Genomic DNA, 23239 nt, shown 5'->3' with positions numbered 1-23239 from the left:
TGACTGGGAAAAGGTGCAATGAGCTTTATGGGGTGCTAGAAATGTTCTGGGTGGTGGTTACACAAGTAAACACATGCTTAAATTTTCATACGTGGGTAAAAATGCATTAAGCTGGATGCTTATGGTTTGTCCATTTTACTGTAGGAAAAAATGCCTAAAAAATTGAGCCTAGTGTAGACAGGACCAGACTTGGGTTTCAGTCCTGACTCTGCCCTTGAGGCTCAGTTTCCTCCTGTGTAAAATGGGAATAATAGGAGTACTCACCTTATTGGGCTGTTGCAAAGATTAAATGAGGCAGTCAATATAGATTTCTTAGCCCAGTGCCCGCATATGGTGAGGGATCTCAGGGTGTTAGCTATTATAATGTGCAGGGCCACTTGCTCTTTCTATGCCTCAGTTTCCCCAGCTGAGGAGACTGTGTTGGACGGTCCCTAAGGTCCCTCGCCGCCATGACTTTACCTGATGGTCTTGGAGCCATTTTTTCTCAGCCTAAAAGCCTTCAAGATTGTTGATTCTACAGGACCAAGCAAAACTCGTCATTGTTGCTGGGAGCGCTGGAGTAGATGAAATGCTGAGAAAGACGCAGAACATTCCAGTCAGACCTTTTAGAAACAGGAAGAAGGGAGGCAGAGGGCTGAAGTGACAACACGGGGCCACTTTGCAGCCACCCTTCCTCTGCAGAGGCTCCCTGGCAGACTGGTGCAGCTCAGTCCCGGTTGTAACATTGGGTGGGGCCGATGGGAGTGAGTTCCCTAAGTGGAGAGGTGAGACAGAATTCAGTTTTCAAAGGGTAGTCTCAAGTAGAACACTGTTCCCTCTGAATCATCACTTTTGTTAAGGATTAAGAAAAAAAAAATGCCCCCTCCCCCCATGGCACAACCCACCCTGGAGAACAGAGGTAATGAGCTTGTGGGAAACAGACGTGCAGTTGGCACCAGTCAGAGGGTGGGGAAGGGAGGAGAGAAGATGGGGCAACCGTCCAACCCCCTGGAAGGTGTATAAAAGGCATCCACTCTGGGGAAGAGCCACAGTCCTCAGCCAGGCCAAGCCAAGATCCTACCGCACCAGTGCTCTCTGCCCATCTCACTCTCACCATGAGCTGTTTCCTGCAGAATTCCTCCGCTAGCTATGGGGGTGGCTCCTGCAAGCTGGGAGGAGGTCGCAGTATCTCTAGCGGCTCAACCCGGTTTTGCTCTGGGGGATCAGCTGGGGGCTTTGGGGGTGGCATAAGCTGCGGCTTTGGTGGAGGGGCTGGTAGTGGTTTGGGTGGAGGCTTTGGAGGTGGCCTTGGAGGTGGCAGCTTTGGTGGGTGTTTTGGTGGTGGCTTTGGTGACTTCGGTGGAGGATATGGTGGTGGCCTTGGCGTCAGCCTCAGTGGTGGCGATGGCGGCCTCCTCTCTGGCAACGAGAAGATCACCATGCAGAACCTCAACAGCCGCCTGGCCTCCTACCTGGAGAAGGTGCACACCCTGGAGGAGGCCAACGCTGACCTGGAGGTGAAGATCCGCGACTGGCATCTGAAGAAGAGCCCAACCAGCCCGGAGCAGGACTACAGCTCCTACTTCAAGACCATCGAGGACCTCCGGGACAAGGTGAGTCCTTGCAGGTCGAGGAGGGTTCCTCTGAGCAGGGCAGAGACGCAATGGCCAGGAAAAGCAGGGTCCCCAGGGACCAGAAGATGCAGTGTGGGCAGAATTCTTACCCTTTCTCTGGGGGAAAATCTAGTCTTTTACTGCATCTCTTTTCCTGATGGGTTTTCTCAGGCTACGCGTTCTCTCCCATTATTCATTTTTATTGTTCTTACTCATGCCAACATTTTTTGCTGCTTTCTAGTTATGTTATTACTGACTTGATCTCTATAATCCTAACCCACTGGGTCATTTGGAAGCTGTGCTGGGTTACTTGGAAGTTTTCAAAGCCACTAAGAATGGCTAAAACCAACAGAGAAAGGAATGCATGTTCATTCATTGGTTTGGGAACACTATTTTCTAGGGGCCTCCTTTAAACTGGCATTCTCAATTGGCAGCGACCAGGTAGGGGAGATGCAGGCAGAGGCTTAGGCAGTGCTAAGCTGAGATTCTCTCCGTTAAGGCCTGTCCATCACCTTGTGATGTCAGCTTGTTGGAATAGAAATCCATCTGCCTGGGCTGAGTCCCAGCTATGTGGGGTGGATTCTAAATGCTTTGGTTTAAATGTCTAACAAAAGTTTAGAAGAGAAATTCAAATGGATGGGAATATTTGTTGGAATTCCACCCTGCTCAGAGGGGAGGCCAGCTCCGGTGATGTTATTATGAACTGTGGGGGGCCAGGCTGATTCTGTCCTGATCTTAAGGAGAAGAAAGGCCCTCAAGACAGCGGCCACGAGAGGTTGCCAGTCTGACGCTGCAGAGATGTGACTAACCACAGATGTTCTTGGTGGGGTCGTTCCCCTGAAATGTACATCCCGATCTTTCCCACCATGACCAGACATAGAATGATGGAGTGACAGAACAAACCAAGGGGACCCGTCGTCCTGTCTCTCACTTTACAGAAGAGGAACTGAGGCCCAGAGAGGAGTGCCCTGTCCCAGCTCGCAGGGGCAGAGAAGAGGCAGAGTCTCATGGCCACCCGTCCTGCCCGTGTTTTCTCAGTCCTGCTCCCCAAGCTTGTGGACCCTCCAGCGGTTGGTTACCTTCTGTATTTTGCAGATCTTGGCGGCCACCATTGACAACAACCGGATCATTCTGGAGATTGACAACTCCAGGCTGGCTGCCGACGACTTCAGGCTCAAGTGAGTTTATTTCCCTCATTCCCCTTTCCCAGCAGTTATAGTTTTAGACAAATGCCCCTCTGAACAATGTAACCAGAGCATCCCAGGAGTGAAGGTCTTGCGGAAGTAGCAGAGTCCAATGCAGGGGTAGTGGAGTGTCTAATACCATTTCTTCCTTCCTTCCTTCCTTCCTCCCTCCCTCCCTGCCTTCCTTCCTTCCTTTTTTTATTGGAGCAGAGAAAAGTTTATTGCAGGGCTAAGTAAGGGGAATGAGTGACTTGTGCTCAAAAACCCAAACTCCTAATACCATTTCTATGTGTGTTTTTTTTTTTTTTTCGCGGTACACGGGCCTCTCACTGCTGTGGCGTCTCCCGTTGCGGAGCACAGGCTCCGGACGTGCAGGCTCAGCGGCCATGGCTCACGGGTCCAGCTGCTCCGCGGCATGTGTGATCTTCCCGGACCAGGGCACAAACCCGTGTCCCCTGCATCGGCAGGCGGACTCTCAACTACCGCGCCACCAGGGAAGCCTTCTATGTTGTTTTTTCAATTTAAAAATCCTTTAGGTATGAGAACGAGCTGGCCCTGCGCCAGAGCGTGGAGGCCGACATCAACGGCCTACGCAGGGTGCTGGACGAACTGACCCTGATGAAGACCGACCTGGAGATGCAGATCGAGAGCCTGAACGAGGAGCTGGCCTACCTGAAGAAAAACCACGAGGAGGTGAGAGGTGGGCTGTGCTTGCCATGGCTGAATCACCTTCAGTGATGAGGGGAGCCCTCTGCCGCTGCCAGGCTCAGCCCTCCACTGTGGGACCTGGAAGCACTTTCCAGAACATTCCAGTAGCATTCAGAGCCGAGGAGGGCCAGGCTGAGGAGCTTCATGCATCTTCCTTTTCCATCCCTACAGGAGATGAAGGAGCTCAGAAACCAGGTGGTCGGCCAGGTCAGTGTGGAGATGGACGCCACCCCAGGCATTGACCTAAGCCGCGTGCTGGCAGAGATGAGGGAGCAGTACGAGGCCATGGCGGAGAAGAACCGCCGGGATGCCGAGGAATGGTTCAACAGCAAGGTAGCTGGCCCTCTAACCTCGCTGAGCCGGGGGGTGCTCGGGCCCTCCAGATGGGCTCTTCCATCACCTTGGTCCTGCTTGAATTCCAGAGTGAAGAGCTGACCAAGGAGGTGTCTTCCAGCACTGCCATTATCCAGACCAGTAAGACGGAGATCACGGAGCTCAGGCGTACGCTCCAGGGTCTGGAGATTGAGCTGCAGTCCCAGCTGAGCATGGTACACCTGCTGCCCCTGCCCAGCGGCTGCCCCCTCTAGGCCCCTCCCCCTGGCCCGGCTCCCCTCTGACCTTCTCCTCTGCTGCCCCACCAGAAAGCCGGGCTGGAGAGCACGCTGGCGGAGACCGAGTGCCGCTACGCCCTGCAGCTGCAGCAGATCCAGGGCTTCATCAGCAGCATCGAGGCCCAGCTGAGCGAGCTCCGCAGTGAGATGGAGTGCCAGAGCCAGGAGTACAAGATGCTGCTGGACATCAAGGCGCGGCTGGAGCAGGAGATCGCCACCTACCGCAGCCTGCTGGAGGGCCAGGACGCCAAGTAGGTCATGTGGGAAATTGACTGCAGGACCCTGGGCTGTCAGGCCCTTGTGTCTGGGAGGAAAGGACACCTGTCTGAGCTTCAACAGCCTGGACCAGGATCCAGGACCAGCGCTTCCTTCTTGTCTTCTGGCATCAGACCGTAGGGGCATTTCCGTTAACTTTTTAATTCGGGCCTCCAGGTTAGACTGGCAGGACTAGGGACTATGGAGAAGATATCTCATATTGGAAAAGTGTTAGCTTGGATTCAGGGCAGCCCAGCAGAGCTGTTAAAATAGAGATTTAACTGCCTTCAGACTATCTGTGGGGGTCAGGCCATCCTTGTGGGATCAAGGGAGGGGAGGGGTCGAGTGCAGCACAGGGAGGACAAAACACCCAGCGAATGCCTAATATCTCCTCCTGAGGCTTCACAGACAGACAGCACAGGCCTGGGAGTCGCCTGACGCTGCTGCTCTGTGGGCTGGGGGCACAGCTGGGAAAAGAGCCCAACTCAGGGGCTCAAAGTGATGATCTGAGAGACTCCATCTGAGGACAGGTAGGCGGCTGTCCTCAGTTGCCTTCCGCTCATGGCTGCCTCTCTCCTTTCTCCCAGGCTTCCCGGCTTCCCCAAAGGAGGTAAGGAAATAACCTAGTGGGAGAGGTGATGAGACTCCTGCTTACGGCCCTGTGGGCGGGCTGGGCGGCAGCGCTGGGTTCCCCAGTGTAGGGAGCGGGGAATGGTACTGGAGCAGAAGTGGTCACCTGCTCCTCTGTTTTCCTTTCAAAATAGGTGGCTCTGTCCCCACAGCCCCACAGACGGGGCTGTCATGGAGGCAGTCCCCCAGACAATAACACAGAGTCCCCATCAACTACCCACCACGCCACCAGACTGACTAGGGGTTTGGGGCCCTCCTGGGGGGTCTGAGCTGGCCTGAGTTGGGTCTTCTCCAGCCTGAAGTTCTTTTGCCTCTTCCATTGCCCAGGAACCATCAGCAGCCAAGGCAGCACCATCTCTACTAGCGGCACCACCTCCACTCGCCGCGTTTCAGAAAAAAATAGGCCTTAAATCTGCCGGGCAGCCCCTCGCTCTGTCTTCAGTGCCCAGAGGAGAGAGCTGACGGTTCCCTGCAGGAGCAAAGGAGGGACTGCAGGACCCGAGGCTCGGCCACTCTGCTCTCAGCCCGCACCCTCCCAAGGGCAGCCACTTCCCGCCCTTCTCTCTGGGTCTGCTTTCTCTTCCCCCTGACCTGCCTCCTCTGATTCCTCAGCTTCTCTACTAAAAAGAAAAGCTAATTCAATAAAGTTTCCCACTTTCTTGCAAATGTATTTTTGATTCTGGCTTGGTTTTTTAGGGTGGCACCTGCCAAGACCCTGACTGGGGGCGGTGGGGGGAGGTGGGTGGGTGAGATCGGGCTGAACGGCCCACCCTGACGAGGCCCGGCCCAGAGAGCTCCCAGATGGGAGGGACACAAGGCACCTGGGCCGACCGTCAGCCACGGGGTCGATAATGACAAACACAGGGCCACAGGTGGCTCACGGGTGATGGCGCCCTGCAAACATGGACATGCGGGAAAGAGGTACAGAGGGCTTGCGGCAGAATGCAAGGGGCTAGTGCAGAGCTGGTGTGGGGAGAAAGAGGCCTAGGACAATTACTCCAGCCCCAGCTACTGCCTTCCTGCTTTCTGCGGAGACAGCTTCCTTTGGACGCCCTCACCTGCAGTCCCCCCACCCCTCTGCTTGCCCCAAGGTCCTGCCATTCCAAGCCACTCAGTGACCAGATGCACGACTCAAGGAGTGACCTCAGCCTGGGCTGATGGTGACCCTCCTCCCCGCCTCCCCCCTGGACCCCTGTTCCCCCTGCTTCTCTGGACATCCCAGCTTACACGTGCAGCCTCCTCTGGCTCTGCTTACTCCTCACGGGGACGGGTCCCCTGGATTCTGACGTAGGCAGTCTTCTCTTTTGCTTCTTCGCCCCGCCCCTCCTTGGGCCATCTGGGACATATCCATGGTCACAATTACCAGTATGTCCTGATGACTCTTCATCGAGGTCGCTCTCCTCTGTTCCAGTCTCACATGCCCAAATGAGCCGGCCATCACCTCCTCAGATCCACTCATCTGAAGGAGCATCCCTCCTTCTCCCAGATCTGGGCCTTCCTGGTCCTCCATCCCAGAGGACCCAGGAATCCAAGCCAGGAGCCTTGGTTCCTCTTGGTTCTGTCTCTCCTTCACCCCCCCTCACAAGTCCATCCCGTGGATGCTCATGTCCTCAATGTCTTAACTTGCTGGGCAGGTTGCCATGGCCTCTGTGGCCTCCCTGGCCTCCCTGCCTCCAGTTTGAGCTTCCCCTTTATCCGTGCTTCACACGCCAGCCAGGGCCATTGCTGGAAACGGAAAGTCCTCCTGGCTTAGAGATGCTGCAAAAGCTCCCCACAGGCCACTGAGGAAAGTCCAGACTCCTCACCAGCCAAGAGGCCACCGGGGTCTGGCTACTTCCGGCCTCTCTCTGGCCCTAATTCTACACTGGCTTCTCCCCGCCCACCCAGAGGTCCTGCAACTCCAAACTGTTCTCAGTGAGCCAGCCACATGGCTGGACCCCTCAGGCCCTTGTTCAATGAGTGACCTCCGTTCGATCTGAGCTTCCTCTAGCTTCCTCTCCTATTCTCTTTGTTTTATTGGAGACCACCAGATTTTTATTCAACACTCCGACTGAGATGGACACCCCCTCCTCTGTGGCACCCAGAGAGAGTGGGGTGCACTCAGGTGTTGGCACATCTGTGCCCTCCTGCCCGGGTATTGACCGTAGACTCGTAGACTGTGTGTACTGAGGGAGCCGGGCTGCGTCCAGCCGACTGCTGGGGCTCAGCCAGTGCTTACTGAGGGGAGACACCAGTGAATGAACTGGGGGAGTGCCCCTCGGATGCCATCTGAGTTTTGTCACAGGGTAGTAGGCCAGAGGGTAGGGGGGTTCTGCCACTCTTGCCCATTCCCTGCCCCTTCCTCATTTCCCCTCCCCCTCCCACCCCCCTGTCCGCATCGCCACTGCCCTCCTTCATCTTTCTCCACCCCAAGCCTGCCTGGGCACTGGGCAGTTGGTTTAGTCCACAGTGGTCGCTCAGAAGTGACCCGCCCATCGTGCTAAGCCAGGGGAAAGGTGTCACCATCCACTCATCCCAGATCCCACCCCCCACTGAGGAACGAGGTGCGGCTCAGTTGTCATCCACATGCCCAGAGCTGTGCTAGGAGCTCAGAGATCAAAGACAAAGAGGACATGACCTCCACTCCCAAACCCGGTTACTTTTTTTGTTAATCTATTTCATCAGTAGCTGTTAATTGAGTGCACCGTGTATCAGACACTGTATTGGATCCTGGAGAGAAAGAGATGTGCAAAAACTCAGCCTCTCTCTTTAGGGAGTTCACAGACTGGCGGGCGGTAGGAGGTGACACCCGCAACAATAAATTATTGCCATCTTCAAAGCTCAGTTCAGGGTTCACATTCTGCCACAGATCTCTGCTCTTTCCCTACCACTCCCACCCTCCCCGGTATGTCCTCAAGGCCCCCTGTACTGATGGCCGTCATGGCCATTATTGGAGGGCAGGGCGCGATGGCCACAGGCTCTGGAGCCGCGCTATCCTGGAGTGTGTCCCATCTCTGCCACTGATTCCATCTGTAACGCTGGCCAAACCACTGAACCCTGTGGGCTCACTTTCCTACCTGCTAAGTACCACCTCCCTCGGAAGTTATGAAAGTCAAACGCTTAGAACAGTCCAGGCTCGTATTAAGTGCTCAGTAAATTAAGCTTTGTTGTCCTTTTACCTTCAGGGCAGGGATCGTTTGTCCTCATCACCATCCTCCTAACTAGGCTGTTGAAGGAGCTCAGTAAATGTGTTGGATGGAGCAATGAGAGCTGACAAGGAAGACAAACTCTGGGTAATGAAAGAGGTAGACAAGCACACTGTCCTGTAGACGTGAGGGAGGGGACTGGGCTGGAGGAGGTCCTGAGAGCTGAGCCCCAGGGCTGGTGCATGGCCCTCCCAGGCCTTTCTGGGCTTGGAGCAGCCCCTCTTCCCGAGACCCAGGCCAAGGCTGTGTAGGGAGCAGGCCCCTCCTTTTCCGAACCAGTGCTGGGGGGCTTGGTGGTGTGTGGGGTTAGTTGCCCATGTGGAGCAGTGAAATGAGATGCACCCCGGGCCTGGTAGGGGCTCTGGCCTGGGACCCTTTCACCCAGACCCCGGGGAGGATACCCGAGAAGCTGCGTTCCGCCCGAGGATCTCTGTGGCCCTATCAGGAATCCCGAGGAGGCCTGGAGGGGACCCTGGGGTGGGGGATGGGGGTGGGTGTTTCTCTCAAAGCTAATCCGGGAGACTTCCTGAGCTGGACAGGGGTGGTGACCTCAGGGCTCTGGTCTGAGATGTGGGAGAGGCTTGGGGGAGGGGAGGGCAATCTGCTCTTTCTATCCAGGACTCTTTTCATCCCCTCAGTCATCTGCATGGGGCGACCATTCAAGGGAGGGCGGCTTTATCAGTCCTGCTTGGTCAATACTGTCCCTCCCTGGGGTTGGCCAGGTGCCCACGTGCCCCACCCCTCCCCCAGGCTCAACACCCCTGCTTCCCAGGGCTGTGAGGAACAGCCCTGTCCATGGAGGCTGACTAACCTCTATGTCAATGGTTGCCAGTTAATGCAAAAATGCCAAAATAGAGGGTTTGCCAATAAAGGGGAAAGTAACGTGTTCAGCATTTGTCTAGGGCTCTTTTTTTTTTTTTTTTGCAGTACACGGGCCTCTCACTGTTGTGGCCTCTCCCATTGCGGAGCACAGGCTCCGGACGCGCAGGCTTAGCGGCCATGGCTCACGGGCCCAGCCGCTCCGCAGCATGTGGGATCCTTCCGGACCGGGGCACGAACCCACGTCCCCTGCATCGGCAGGTGGACTCTCAACCACTGCACCACCAGGGAAGCCCTAGGGCTCTTTTTTATTCTTTATTTCATTTCATCTTTACAACAACCCCGAGTTGGCACTGTTGCACCCATTTTACACATCTGGAGATTGAGGCTCAGACTGGTTGAGAGACCTGCCCGGCAGGAGAGCCGGGACCCACATTCCAACGCGCTTTCCAGGACTGTGGCTGGCCCTCGGTCAAAGCCAAAGTTTCAGCTCTGGAAACTGCGGCAGAAGCGGGCTCTCACTTAAGCCCCAATGCTTAGGGGACAAAGTCGTCACCGTGGAATGTGCCCATAGCATCCCAGTGCCTCAGGGCTTGGGAGGGATGTGCCTCCTCCCGGCAGTGCTGCACGAAGGTGGCTGATTGCTGTGTGACTCCTGGCTGCACAGTCAGCCTCTTCCTCACGCCAGGCACGAGGTGCCTCCCTCTCCCAAAGGCTCCACCCTGGGTGGATGGACCAGTGCACCTCTGCTTTCCCTAATGGGGTTGTGTGTCCTGCCTGGGCCCTGCAGGGGGCGGGCTCACTCCAGAAAGCATGTCAGTGGCATTTTAGCCACTTGCTGTGACATGGAGTGGAGGGACAGGGTACTAAACCTGGTCCCGACATGAGACCCTGTCCAGTCCCCAGCCTTGAGTGGGGCAGCTGGGCAGCAGGCCATGGCTAAGGGCGGGGTTGCAGCCCCGAGACCCCTCGGGTGCCTGTTGTCCCTCTGTTTTGGGGAGCAGCCTCGAGGGTCCACAGAAGACCCTGAGTATGATGAGGGTGCCTGGGGCTTCCTAGTAAGGGGAATCTCACTTGAGGGAAGAGAGGAAGAGATGTCACAGGAGGGCTGTGGTCCACGTACTGTCCCAGCTTCCCCATGTCAGTGGCTGTGCCCTTCTTCCCTCCTGGCCTGGGACAGTGCATCTCGGGGTGGCTGGGACCTGCCCCCTGTTAGATGGTGTTCCTGGAGCTGTTGGGGGCTGGAGAGGAGCAGGGTATGCAGACCGCATCCTTCTGAGCAGCTTGTCCTTGGGGGCTCTCAAAGAGCTGAGCACATCAGCCTCTCCACCCTCCTGCAGCGCTTGGGAGGGAGCAGGTGTGCGGGCACCTGTAGGAGGGGGTGGGGATTTGGGGGAGTTGGCAAGGAGCTGGTATTCACTCTTTCTGGCCCACTTTGATGAACAGCCATAATAACTCTGTGGCTTCTTTCATCCAACTCATCTCAGATGAGTTTGAAAGTAGAACCCCCAGTATAAATCCTGGTTAATTACTGCCTGGAGCCCATAGTCTGTTTTGCAGACAAAATGTCGTTAGCAGGAAGAGAGTGAGGTCGACTGCAACACCAGCCCCTGTAAATGCAGACGATGGAATCCAATCAAACAGGGTGTTTGGGGAACTTGTTCTGTGGTCCAGTTAAGTGGTACCTGAATCAAGGGGACATGGGAGACTGAGGCACCAGCTTCTTCTCCCAGCGGGTCTGTGCGTCTCCCACAAACCACAGGTTCTCTAAGAACATCAGGGAGAGCAGTGACGGCTCTGGAATTCTCCATAAAAGCTGGGGGGGGGGTAGTTAGCAACCGAGTGGACCAGAGCAGGAGGTCCTGGACTCTTCCAGACAGACAGGAGCGGTCAGCCAGTGCAGCTGTGCAGGAAGAGCTGGCCTGTAGGCGAGACAGAAGTGGCCCTAGGATGCAGAGCGTGGAGCTTGGTGTGAGAGAACTGGAGAGGTACGGCTTACGATTGGGCTCAGGGTAGCTCTCTGGGCCACCCCAATGGCAAGAACAGTCTGGGGCAGAATCCTGCAGCCCTGGACAATTGCCAAAACCATACCCCAGGGCGAGAGATAGTACCTTTATATTTGGGGGGAGATGAGGGTTCCAGGGTGATTCTGGGCCTGGTAAAGGGGGAGTTTCGAGGCCTAATTAGAGTCAGGTCCTGGCCCAGTGGGGATTCAGGACCATCGACGGAGCAGCACATTGAGAAACTCGATGCTCAGGAACCTGGCAGAGCCCTAGAGTCTTGGGAGAAGCCAAGGGCCGTGGTCACCTCGTTGCTCTCCTGAGGCCCCTAGCACTGGCTCTGGGCCCTGTAGAGGGGCAGCCAGGGAGTGGGGAAGACCTCCATGGTCAATTAGTGTGTGCACTCAGACTGCCCTGAGGCTGGTGAGGCCTGGCGACAGCAGGGGTTAGGCGCAAGTTGGGGGCACAGGCCGGGGGACCAGGAAACGGAGGCGAGAGGGACTTGCCAAATCTTGCCGAGGAAGGACTGAGTCACCCCGCTGAAGGCAGCTACCATTGGGGTGGAACGTCACTGAGGTGTCCAGGAGACAGAAAGGACACCTTAGCACTATTCTGAATACTGCTCACAGGGCCTGTGGGGGCAAAAACGGCAGCCACTGAGATCAGGGGACAAAGGATGGAAAGTTGCGATTTCCCAAGGGAAGCCCATTATACCTGTTCCTGAGACCAGCCAGTCATGGTGACAAGTCACAGGGGAAGGAGGGAAGGAACAGCTGTGTCTTGTTTGGCCAAAGTTCTCCAACAGTGATGCTCCTTAGTGAGGATTACCAGAGAAAAGGCAGGACGCCTAGTTAAATTGGAGTTGCAAATACACATGAATAAGCTTTTAGTATACATATGTCCCAAATGTTGCGTGTATGTTTATTTGCTAAATCTGGCAACCCTACCCTCAGCAGGTTTGCAAACCGCCCTGAGTTTTCCACCATCAAAACCAAATAAGCAAGACCTTTCTCTGATTCTTTGGACACATTAAATCGGCGGCTCGAAATGTCATAATTGAAGATTTTTTTTCCCCTGCCATAATGCTTCCTTCAACTTTGTGGACCTGTTCCTGCCTGTCTGTACTAAAATCTAGCATCAGCTGGCAGGAGATCTGGTAGGAGTTTTGATGTGGTTGTTTGACACAGAGTATGTAGTAACCCTGCTGTTCAGGGAGGGGCCGGGAATCCTGAGTGATTTGTTGCTTGAACAAATTCTTTGTTACAAGGAAAAAGCACGAGTGTTGAGGGGAATGAGATCAGTGTGGGTCTCCCTTGTTCTGGGTGGGTTGTGGGTAGGAGTCTAAAAAGTTTAAGACACAGACGGGGTCAGCCCTTCTTAGATCTCACGGGCCCAGCTGCTCTGTGGCATGTGGGATCTCCCCGGACTGGGGCACGAACCCGTGTCCCCTGCATCGGCACGTGGACTCCCAACCACTGTGCCACCAGGGGAATCCCCTATTGGGCTTTTTGAATGGTCTTGTTACCCTTGCTGCCCAGTCGTAGGTGATCTGGCTGCCCCATGGTCCACTATTTGCTTCTGCCAGTGCCACTGGGGCACTGTGGGTGCTGGCACACTCTGACCACAGATCAGAGGAGCAGGGCTCCTTGGGCACACTGTGACAGGCGGTGCCTGAAGCCTTCGACATCGAAGGGAGACAGCTCAGAGCTGGGTAGAGAAGACTCAGGCTTGACTTCTTGGGTCTTTGCCCACGGAGAACCTTGGCTTTCAAATGGAAGCTCATTTGAGGGTGGAGACCTATTTTTACCAAAGAAGGAGTCGCGAACTCAGCCGTTGACTTTGAACTTGGTGACTTTCCAAGGTGGCCTTGGGGAAAGCAAGAGTGTTTTCTGTTCCTGCAGCAGCATCCTCCCTCTTCCCCCTGCCCCCCAAGCTGAGGTCATGGTGGTCAGAGAGCATCCTGTCAGCTCTGTAGCCCCCAAGCTGGCACCTGTGTCTGCAATAGATGGGGTCAGGGAACTTTTAGGAGCTTCTACAGTAAAGGTCAGAGTCCAGAGAGTCCTGGATACAGTCTAGGGCCCCTGCAGTTCTGGACACAGTCCCAGCTACAACCTCTTTGAGCAGCTGTCTTTCCTTGCACGGCTGGGTTAGGTATCCAGATCAGCACCCCATGAAACCTGGGTGAGCAGTTTGTGCCCTGGAAATAGCATTCAGCTGGGGCTCAGAGGGCTGTAAGAAGATTTTTTTTTTGGCTGCGCCATGCGACTCATGGGATCTCAGTTTCCCAACCAGGGATTGAACCCGGGCCACAGCAGTGAAAACCTGGCATCCTAACCACCAGGGAACTCCATTAAGAAGAGTTTTGATCTCTTAAATCTGTGAAGTGAGCTCCTGTTTGTCAAGCACGTTTCAACTTAGTTGTCACAATCCTGTGGATATGGCATTATAAGCTCCACTCAACTTTTGGGAAAATGGAGGCTTGAAGGAATTAAGGAGCTCGAACCAAGGTCTGGCTGAGTCCAGGCCCAGGGCCCCTGCTGTCCTGCCCGATACTTTCTAAGCCCTTCTTCTGCAAAGCCAAGTCTTAGTTGGCTCAGTTGGCCAGAGATATCATTTCAGCCTGGACATGCTGGGATGACTGACTAATGTCCTGGTGACACTGCACCTCCAAATGGACCCTTCTAGGGACCAGCCTTGGGAGGTGGACTCATGTGGCCTCTGCCTATGGAGGGAGGCTGGGAGGAAGCCGAGAGGTTGCGTTTTCCTGGTGTGCAGGTGTTGGAGGATGTCAGAGGATAGCAGGAAGGATAAGTGCCCACTGAACTGAGAAGGCATCTTGAGACCAAAAAGCGAGGCAGACAGCTCCATCTAATCCATGGGATCAGTTTATTACTCACAGGGTGGGATGGGGCTGACAGCGATCTGGAAGCACCTGCAGCTGTACTCCGTACCACCGAGGCGCCATTGGGACAACTTTATAGTTAACTTAGGGTATGGGGATAGGAGCTTGGAGACGGAACGTGCATTCCTGAGTCAAGATTTGTGAATGGGTAACTAGTCTCATGGATGCCGGGAATATGTCATGGAAGGTCTTCATCGTTGTTTGGGGACTAACAGAGCACAGAGGCCACCCGGTCCTAATGATTATTAGACAATATCTATTAACTACAAAGTCCTTGATGACAGAGAAGTGATTTACTGCCCAGCACAGCGCTGGGTAGGGTCAGCAGAAGGACAGGAGGAACGAGAAGGGCCCAAGATGGCGTTATGCTAACAGCCATACAGTAGGCCTAGAGGCAAAGGGAGACTGAGTTCCATGGGGACCGCAAAGAAGAGAAAACCCAACCGTGTCACAGGCTGAACCTCCATAACTCCACTTTGTCCTGTGGTCAGTGACAGAGAAGGGACAGTGGCTGATGGTGAGTGAGTCACAGACACGTCCAGGTGACTCCTGGCCGGCTCCATGGGAAACATTTGGGCCTTAAATCCTATGTCTGAGATGCAAGGGCCTTGAGCTCCCCCTGTCCAGGCCCTTCCTGTTCAGAATGGGGCCCTGGGGCCCAGAGAAGTTGAGGCTCAAACAGAGTGAGGCAGAGGTCGGCCTGGAGTCCAGGTCCCCTGACTCTTAGCCCAGTGTACTTTTGATTCATGTTAGAAAGGATGGTCTCAGAATAGGACCCTATTTTGAAATAAAACCTGATGCCTGGGTACCCCTGACGTACTTAACGCTGAGCAGGTGGATTTTCTCCAGGGCCACCATGGGTGGGTGTGGGCTGAGCTGCCTCGGGAGGTGAGCAGCCCTATGAAACCTGGGTTCTCTCCTCTGATACAGGAAGAGCATTTGTTCCTCTCGGGCCTCAGTTCATCCTGTGATGGTCCAGGCTTCTGAGGTGAAAGAGAGCAGAGGAATTTCTCCCATGAGGCCCCCCTACCACACTTCCCTCCAACAGGTGGCCTTGCAGTCTACACCATGGAGAAAGGCAGGGGATCAAGGGCGACCGAAAGACCTTCTCTGGCCAGCTTGTCACTCGCTCCAGAAGAGGTACGTGCCTCTCTTCACAGACTTGGAGACACCTGTCTGGACTCTGGCCCACAGTGGCCCTCTGGAGGTACGTACTGAGTGACGGGACACAGCCGAAGCAGCAGACAGCTGCTCACTCAATTGCCCTGAGAGAAACTTAGAATCAGCTTCAGATACAGATTGCACAAGCGGAGGGATTAAAAAAAAAAAAGAAAGAAAATGAGAACGTTAACTTCAGATTCCAGCAGCCAGAGACCCCAAAGAGAGAAGAGCCGTGTCAGGGGCATAGGAGGTGGTACCCTCAGGGCGAGCATGTTGTGTCACAAATGAAGTGAGTTGGATCATGGGTGCATTAAGGACTTGCCTGAATGGGCCCTACAGTGACAGCCAGACTCTTTACTAGTTGTCCTAGAAAACAAAGGAGGCGCTTACAAGAGATCTCCCTGTCCTGATGGCCCAGTGGGCCACCCAGGGGACATTGGGCAGCTTCTGGAGACATTTTTGGTTGTCACGCCTGGGGGAGGAGGTTGCTACGGGCATCTGGCGGTAAAGTTCAGGGGTGCTGCTGACACTTCACGATGCACAGGGAGCCCCTGCGCAGGGAATTACATAGTCTGCGATGTCCACAGGGCCGAGGTTGAGAAGCCTCAGGACAGCCCCATCCTAGGCCCTGCAGGGAGAGCAGGGAGGATGGGCAGCCATAAGGAACCATTGCTGAGGTAGCGGAGCTCTGGAGGCCTGATGCCCCGGCTGTCCGTCTTAGGAGGGACCGCACGGCTTGTGCACCCCGGGGAGCCCATCAGGTGGCTCTCGGGCATCCTGTTGAGGTGTCCACTGAACTGGGCGAGGTGTGTGCACCACAGCCAACCCTCCTGAGTAATTTCAGAGAGAAGTTTATAATGTGTGTGTGTTTTTTTTTTTTTAATTAATTAATTTATTTATTTTTGGCTGTGTTGGGTCTTCGTTGCTGCGCACGGGCTTTTCTCTAGTTGCGGCGAGCGGGGGCTACTCTTCATTGCGGCGCGCCGGCTTCTCATTGCAGTGGCTTCTCTCATTGTGGAGCACGGGCTCTAGGCACGGGGGCTTCAGTAGTTGTGGCTCGCAGGCTCAGTAGTTGTGGCTCATGGGCTCTAGAGCACAGGCTCAGTTGTTGTGGCGCACGGGCTTAGTTGCTCCACAGCATGTGGGATCTTCCCGGACCAGGGCTCAAACCCGTGTCCCCTGCACTGGCAGGCGGATCCTCAACCACTGTGCCAGCGGGGAAGCCCTATAATGCGTTTTAAAAGGTTGGTAAATTACAACTTCAGAAGCACATACATGCTTCTGTAAATGCCAGCCTTGCTGTGTGTGTCTGTGTGGGCGAAAAGTGAGCAGGTTGCTCAAGCCTTGGGAAAACCCACTTTGAGGGTGGAAGACGGAATTTACCTTTGGTCCTTAATTCTCAGGCTCTCCTCCTGGCTTGCTTAACTCTCTGGCAGTGTGTCATCTGTTCCTCCCTTCCCTGTCCAAAGGGTCTGCTGCATTGACTGATTCTGTAACCTGTTTAGGCACCCGTGGGGTGTCCAGGGTCCTGGTTTTACCCTCTTAGGTTCAGGAAATTGGGGGTCACAAAGGAAACTTCCCTCCAAAGCAGCCACGACCCTTTGCCAGCCACAGCCGTAAACCATCATCAAAGGCTGTCCTCTTAGCCCAACCAACTTTTCTACGGCACCCGATGGGTTTTAAAACACTTTTACTTCTGGCCTGGTTTGACTCTCCTCGCATCTGTGTGAAGCAGGCGGGGCAGGCTGATGACCTGTACTGTCCCAGCGAGGACCCTGAGGATGCCTGGGAGGGAGTGATGTGCTCAGCATCACAGGGTACATCATCACAGAGCCAGGGTTTGAACCTAGGTCTCCTGTCTCGAAATTCTGGGTGCCTGCACTTGACCTTGGTTGTATGGTGGAAGCAGTGGGACAAGGGCATGGGATTTGGGGTCCGAGAGTCCTGGTTTCAGATCCAAGATCTGTACTCGCTGTCTGTTCATCTCGAGCAAGCTTTCCCTCCCTCTTTCTTTCTTTTTCTCCCTGCCCCTCCCTCCCTTCTTTCTCTCTCTCTCTCTTCCTTCCTTCCTTTCTTTCTTTCTTTTCTTTCTTTCTCTTCCTTCCTTCCTTCCTTCCTTCCCTTTCTTTCTTTCTTTCTTTCTTTCTTTCTTTCTTTCTTTCTTTCTTTCTTTCTTTTCTTTCTTTCTTTTTCTTTCTACCATTCTCAGCTTCAGTCTCCACACTGGTGAAAGGGAAATAATACTGGGCACCTCTCAGGACTGTTGTGAGGTGTGAATGAAATAACTACGAGCCTGGCCATGATGATTGCTCCATGAATTTTAGTTCCCTTTGCTCCCTTCTCACCATCCCAGGAGCCCAGGCAGAGGTGAGCAGCTACGAGGGGGGTTGGGGTAGTGGACAGAGGTGACAAATACCTGGCTCCTCGGGAAAAGCATGCAGACAGGGCAGGTGCCAAATGTCATTTGTGAGGCCACTTCTGATTCATGGGATCTGGTGCAAGAACTTTGAGGAGGCAATAAAATTCATATTCTGCTAGGAAATGACAACAGCTTAGAGTCCTGACTTAGCAAACTATTTTTTTTTTTTTTTATAAGGCAAGGAATTTGGATGGGTAGCAAAAAATCACATTTTAACGAGACTAACTTCCTGGAATAGGAACAGGCTTTCCCAAGAGTAACATGGCAACACCCCACGGAAAGTGTATATAAATGCCCCAGAGAGGCCATGAGAGTCAGAACCTGAGCTCCTTGCTAAGCTGCAACCTCCTCGGCTAGCACCATGGCCACCCAGCTCTGCTCGCCGATCTTCTCCTCTGGGTCCATCAAAGGCCTCTGTGGCACCACAGGTGGTGTCTCTCAGGTGTCCTGTGTCCGCTCTGTGGGATCCTGCAGGTTTCCTGGCCTTTCTGGTGTTGGGGGGTCAGCCTCCTCTGTCAGGCTGGGCCTCTCCGGCCTTGGGAGCTGCTTGCCTCGTTCCTGCCTGTCCTCTGGGTTCCACTCCTCCGGCTTTACTGGGAGCGGGGGCTGGTTCTGCGAGGGCTCCTTCAATGGCAACGAGAAGGAGACCATGCAGTTCCTGAACGGCCGGCTGGCCAGCTACCTGGAGAAGGTGCGCCAGCTGGAGCAGGGCAACGCAGAGCTGGAGAGCCGCATCAGGGAGTGGTACAAGTCTCAGATCCCGTACATCAGCCCAGACTACCTGTCCTGCTTCAAGACCATTGAGGAGCTCCAGCAGAAGGTAACTGGGACCTGGCCCTTCTCCAGCCCAGCAGCCCAAACCCTGGGAGGGGTCTGTCTTGTCCCACTACAGATGGGACTGTAGCTCTTAGGGGATTCTCTCTCCTATCAGGGCCAGCTTTTCTCTCTAGGGTCTTGGTTTCTTGGGGGACCCAGACCTCTCTGCTGCTTGTAACCTCCCCTCCAATCCAGCCATTCCTCCCCTCCCTCCGCTGTCTCAGCTATAGATAGGGCAGTCACATGCACCAAGCCCCTACTGGACACAAGCACTGTGCCTGACAACTTCCTATCCTTTCGCTTGTTTATTCCTCATCTTAAAGAGATAGATATTACTGGATCCATCTAACAGATGCAGAAGTTGAATTTTAGGGAGGTGCAGCAACTTGCCCGAGATCCCATAGCCTGTTGGTGTTGGATGCAGAACCTGAATCCAGCTCGGCCTGGTTCTCTCCACTCACCTCTCCACTCACCCACTGGGCCACTTCGGGGCTGCGGATGTCAGGACTGAGGGCCACTGACATCCCTGTGATGCCCCTCCCGGGAATGATGCTCCTTCTACACCTGGGCTCAGGATGTTCAGGGCTGGAACTGCCAAAGGTGCTGGTGGTACTTAGAAGCATGGCATCCGAAAGTTGGGCTGTCCCCTCCCCACCTGTCCCCACACTGCTGGGCCTTCCCCAGCTCATGGGACACCCCCTGTTCCCCAGATCCTGCTGAGCAAGACTGACAATGCCAGGCTGGTCCTGCAAATTGACAATGTTAAGCTGGCTGCTGACGACTTCCGAACCAAGTGAGTGGCCTGATCTAGGAATGTTTCTGTGTTGCTCCCTTGCCTCTGTCCCCCGCCTCTGAGAGCTGGTGGGTGGGAGTGAGGCCAGATGGAGCTGTACGTGGGAAATGTGGCATCGCTCCTGGATCCCTTTCGGGTCAAGGGAAAGGACCACAGTGATGCTGACCCCAAATCAGCCACTGCAGCTGGTCAGCAGGGCAGTGGGCCCTGCCTGTGCATGGCTGCTTTGCTGTAGACTCAGCAGGGCTCTGTGCGTGCAGGTATGAGACGGAGCTGGGCATGCGGCAGCTGGTGGAGGCTGACACCAATGGACTGTGCAGGGTGCTGGACGAACTGGCTCTGTGCAAGGCCGACCTGGAGATGCAGGTGGAGTCCCTGAAGGAGGAGCTGATATGCCTCAAGAAGAACCATGAGGAGGTGAGGTTGATGCCACGCACCCTCTCGATGTTTTCCATCCAGCAGGGAGCCACTGCTGACCCTTGGGTGTAACAACTATGACAACCACCTCCACAGTAACCCCAGCTGACATTTACTGATGGCCCACTGTGTGCCAGGAACTATACGAAGCACTTTGCATTTCATTCTCACTTCATGTCATTCTCACGATACTCCCAGGAGTCATATACTATTACAAGCTCCACTTTACAGATGAGAAAACCGAGGCACAGAGAGGTTAAGTCACTTGCCTAATGTCACACAGATCCCAGACTCCTGCCCATGACACTAAATCTCCATTTGGAAGGTAGTGCCTGATAATGATTCTATTTGCCTGGTGTTTGCATTGTCTCACTTTACTCTCCCAAATCCTCTGAGGAGGCAGGTAGAGGTGCACGAGGAGGCTGAAGCTCAGAGAGGTTAAGTATCCTGCTTAATGTCACACAGCTGGCAACTGAAGGAGGAGGGTTTTTACCCAGGTCAGTCGAACCCTCATCCAGCATCCTTTTCACAGCCTTATGCCATCTTGCCTCCTTTCTGCAGGAAGTCAACACACTTCAATGCCAACTCGGAGACAGGCTGAACGTGGAGGTGGATGCTGCCCCGCCAGTGGATCTCAGCAAGATCCTGGATGAGATGAGATGCCAGTATGAGGCCCTCGTGGAAAATAACCGCAGAGACTTGGAGGCCTGGTTCAACACCCAGGTGGGGTCGGGCCAGCCCAGGACAAGCTCCTGGGGAGGGGTCACCCTTGACAGTAGCTTCACTTGCTCTGACCATGCTCTGGGTCCTCTCATGCTTTTCAGACTGACAAGCTGAACCAGCAAGTGGTGTCCGGCTCGGAGCAGCTGCAATGCTGCCAGAGAGAGATCATTGAGCTGGGACGCACCGTCAGTGCCCTGGAAATCGAGCTGCAGGCCCAGCACAACATGGTGAGTGGCCCCTGCCTGAGTGGCTGGCCAAGCTCGTGGCAGGTACCCTGATCCACCAGCCTCGGTTATCACGGGGTGTGATCGCAAGTGGTACCCAGATACCCAGGGCTGTGGGTCTCTGGGTGGGATTCCCTCACATTGGGAGTGCTTCCTCTTTCCCATTGCAGAGGAATTCCCTGGAATCCACCCGGGCGGAGACCGAGGCCCGCTACAGCTCCCAGCTGGCTCAGATGCAGTGCCTGATCTGCAACGTGGAGGCTCAGTTGTCTGAGATCCGCTGTGACCAGGGGCGGCAGAGTCAGGAGTACCAGGTCCTCCTGGACGTCAAGGCCCGCCTGGAGTCAGAGATCGCCACCTACCGCTGCCTGCTGGAGGGAGAAAGACTGCAGGTGAGTGGGTTCCGGAGGTCCCGGCTTGTGGAAAGGGCTCACCTGGGCCCAACCCTCAGTGCCACGGTGAGGGCATCAGTCCTAGAGTGTTTATTGCACAGATGAAGGGGGATTGATCAAAGCATCTTCAGAGAGATTCCTTCCAGCCCTGGGCTTTGGGCTTTTGCAGGGGGACAAGTCAGCCCCATTCATGGTGCTTCTCCAACCATTGTTTTTGGCTGGGAGTTTCTGGTCTTCATCCCTGCAGCCCTTGGGGATTTCAGAGGCACTGTCTGAGCCCTTTGTCATTGTCACCCACCTGTCTCACTTGACCCCTGTTTACGTTTAACGCAAATGTCAGCCCAATGGCCAATGCCAAACACCCTGGTATGATCTCATTTCCTCAAGCTGCCTGCCCACCCTTGTGCCACGGAATGCAAGCCTGCCGTTAGAGTTCCTTACATCTCAAGTGTGCCCTGCACCCCGGCTCCCCAGATCAGCACCCAGATCTGCACCATCACGGAGGAGATCAGAGATGGGAAAGTCATTTCCAGCAGGAAGCACGTGCAGCCGCTGTAACCAGCTGCCCAGCCCAAGGGGCAGGCCCTGGCCCACAGGAAGGAGGACACCCCTCTGGGTCCCGGCTCTAAAAGATCCCCCCCTCCCTTCCCTAGAGGCACTCCCTGCTCAACAGATTTTTCTACCTAAAATACTTCTTGGACTGTGTTTCTGACCTTTACTGCTTCTATGCTTTGTAAAGCTACGTTTCCCTGGAAATTTACCCAATAAAGTGTGTTCTCTTGGCAAAGCAAACTTGCCTCTGTCGATCTTCTGTGGTTAGTTACTGGGGGTGTTTGATCTGGGCTTGCTGCGGAGGTGTGGATTTTGGTTTCAGGTCTGTCTCCTCTGGCTCTGAGTGGTAAGATGTGACAGAATGATTCAAACTATTTCATAACAGGGATACCCTAGGGCCTGGTCCATGAGAACAGACGCTGACCTAATCCGATGGCTGCTGGCCATAACCTACATGCTTGACTCTGCCCATGGGGACCACCTGGGGCGGCCCCAGGAGAGGCAAAGTCTCCCAAGCCGTCCTCCTCGGTAGCCCTGCCTGGTCTGGTGGTTCTCTCTTCCCTTCAGTTTCTCCTCCCTTGTCCAGCTCCTGTCACCTCACTGACCACCTCCAGGCCTGACACTGGGGACAGTTTAGGAGAGGGGGTGCCACCCAGAGAGGCAAACTCCAAGCAGCCAGCCTGGGCCAACCACTCCAGGGAGGGGAGTTATGTGAGCTGGGAGATGCAGGTGGGAAGGTTGGGTGAACCCACGTCCCTAACACTGGACACAGGGCTGAAGTGAAGGGCGGCAGGGACAGTGAAGTGGGGAAGGGGGAGGGGACAGCCAGACCTCACTGTGGAGCAAAGTTCAGAGTGCCTCAGATTCCACTGGCTGAGCCATGCTCATCTGGGCATGGCTCAACCTGGACGCCCCTCTGATCAGAGAAGAATGGCCTGTGAGAAGTCTGAGGGCCCCGTGCCTCCTTTGTCCCCCTACCTCATTCTTCAGTTGAGAATATAGGCCCAGAGAGGGCAGTGACTTGCCCCAGGCCACACAGCGGTGAGTGGTAGGGATGAGGCCATTGCTCAGCTCTTCTGACTCTAACTCGGGCACTCTTCCCAGCACACAGATTCTCTGTCTCTGTCTCTCCCCGACCCCCTTCCCTCTTTTCTCTACCTCTGGGCTCTTACTTGAGTCCAAGACCCATGGGAAAGACCTGGTTCTGTCTATGTCACCAGGTAGTTGGTGCTAAACATGAATCTTCAACCTGCTTGGCAAGCCAGAGGTGCAGCAAACACATCTTGGACCTTAGGGGAAGAAGTGCTCGGGCTGGCTGTGCACCCTAACCACATCACGTGACCTCTCTGGTCCAGCTGGTGCATCTGTAAAATGGGGGTGGGGGAGGCTCCAATGTGTGCACAGTGCCCGGAAGTGGTAGCTATGAGCGCTGGTATTAAATGAAGAGTCCCAGGGCGGAGAGTGGGGAATGGGAAAGCCCAGCAGGTGGGCTCAAGCTCTTTGCTTGGTTACACGGCAGGACGCTGGCGGGGCCAATACTGCCCTCCAGCAGCACCCTCAGAGCTGAGCCCAAAGGGCTCAACCTCAGACCTGCTTGGCTTTGGGGCAAGAGGCCGGGCAGCAGGGCCAGTCCACTTGGTCTCAGCCCTGCCCTGCCGCTCTCTGTGCTCCGCACTCTTGCTCTGGGGTCTGAGGTCTGCAGCTCCGGCTCTGGCAGAGGTTCAGACGAGAGGTGGGAGGCCGGGCATGCGCAGAGCGCACCACACCCCAGGGTGCTGCTCCATAGAAATAGCCAGGGGCTGGGCAGTGGGCTGAGCCTCTGTTCTGGCCACTGTTCCAGCTGCCTGGCTCCTGCG

The 23239-nt window shown here is 55.0% G+C and overlaps 2 protein-coding genes across 3 annotated transcripts; both read left to right on the top strand.

Annotated features, from left to right (window-relative positions):
* The first annotated feature begins 1019 nt into the window (after positions 1 to 1019).
* LOC111166317 (keratin, type I cytoskeletal 13) lies at positions 1020 to 5650 on the top strand. Of its 2 annotated transcripts, XM_022557909.3 has the most exons (8): positions 1020 to 1592; positions 2688 to 2770; positions 3313 to 3469; positions 3656 to 3817; positions 3907 to 4032; positions 4126 to 4346; positions 4938 to 4960; positions 5308 to 5650. In XM_022557909.3, exons 1-8 carry the CDS (start codon positions 1095 to 1097, stop codon positions 5388 to 5390), a joined length of 1353 nt encoding a protein of 450 aa, XP_022413617.2. In that variant the 5' UTR covers positions 1020 to 1094; the 3' UTR covers positions 5391 to 5650. The 2 variants fall into 2 exon arrangements, with proteins under 2 accessions (XP_022413617.2, XP_089757368.1); XM_089901242.1 differs by lacking the exon at positions 4938 to 4960.
* Positions 5651 to 17735: 12085 nt separating this feature from the next.
* KRT36 (keratin 36) lies at positions 17736 to 21623 on the top strand. Its single transcript, XM_022558242.3, has 7 exons — positions 17736 to 18286; positions 18993 to 19075; positions 19336 to 19492; positions 20054 to 20215; positions 20317 to 20442; positions 20610 to 20831; positions 21219 to 21623. Exons 1-7 carry the CDS (start codon positions 17828 to 17830, stop codon positions 21387 to 21389), a joined length of 1380 nt encoding a protein of 459 aa, XP_022413950.3. The 5' UTR covers positions 17736 to 17827; the 3' UTR covers positions 21390 to 21623.
* Positions 21624 to 23239: the final 1616 nt, after the last annotated feature.

The sequence above is a fragment of the Delphinapterus leucas genome, chromosome 19 (genome assembly GCF_059928025.1).
Source record: "Delphinapterus leucas isolate spDelLeu-1000000601 "Yukka" chromosome 19, BTC_Dleu_Yukka2, whole genome shotgun sequence".
NCBI lineage: Eukaryota > Metazoa > Chordata > Mammalia > Artiodactyla > Monodontidae > Delphinapterus > Delphinapterus leucas.
This window is presented reverse-complemented; position numbering and strand designations above follow the sequence as displayed.

Coding starts and splice junctions, on each gene's coding strand:
- LOC111166317 (XM_022557909.3), top strand. CDS start 1,095: ATGAGCTGTTTCCTGCAGAATTCCTCCGCTAGCTATGGGGGTGGCTCC. Junction 4,033..4,125: donor TGCAGTCCCAGCTGAGCATG/GTACACCTGCTG, acceptor CTGCCCCACCAG/AAAGCCGGGCTGGAGAGCAC. Junction 4,347..4,937: donor CTGGAGGGCCAGGACGCCAA/GTAGGTCATGTG, acceptor CCTTTCTCCCAG/GCTTCCCGGCTTCCCCAAAG.
- KRT36 (XM_022558242.3), top strand. CDS start 17,828: ATGGCCACCCAGCTCTGCTCGCCGATCTTCTCCTCTGGGTCCATCAAA. Junction 19,076..19,335: donor GCTGACGACTTCCGAACCAA/GTGAGTGGCCTG, acceptor CTGTGCGTGCAG/GTATGAGACGGAGCTGGGCA. Junction 20,443..20,609: donor TGCAGGCCCAGCACAACATG/GTGAGTGGCCCC, acceptor TTCCCATTGCAG/AGGAATTCCCTGGAATCCAC.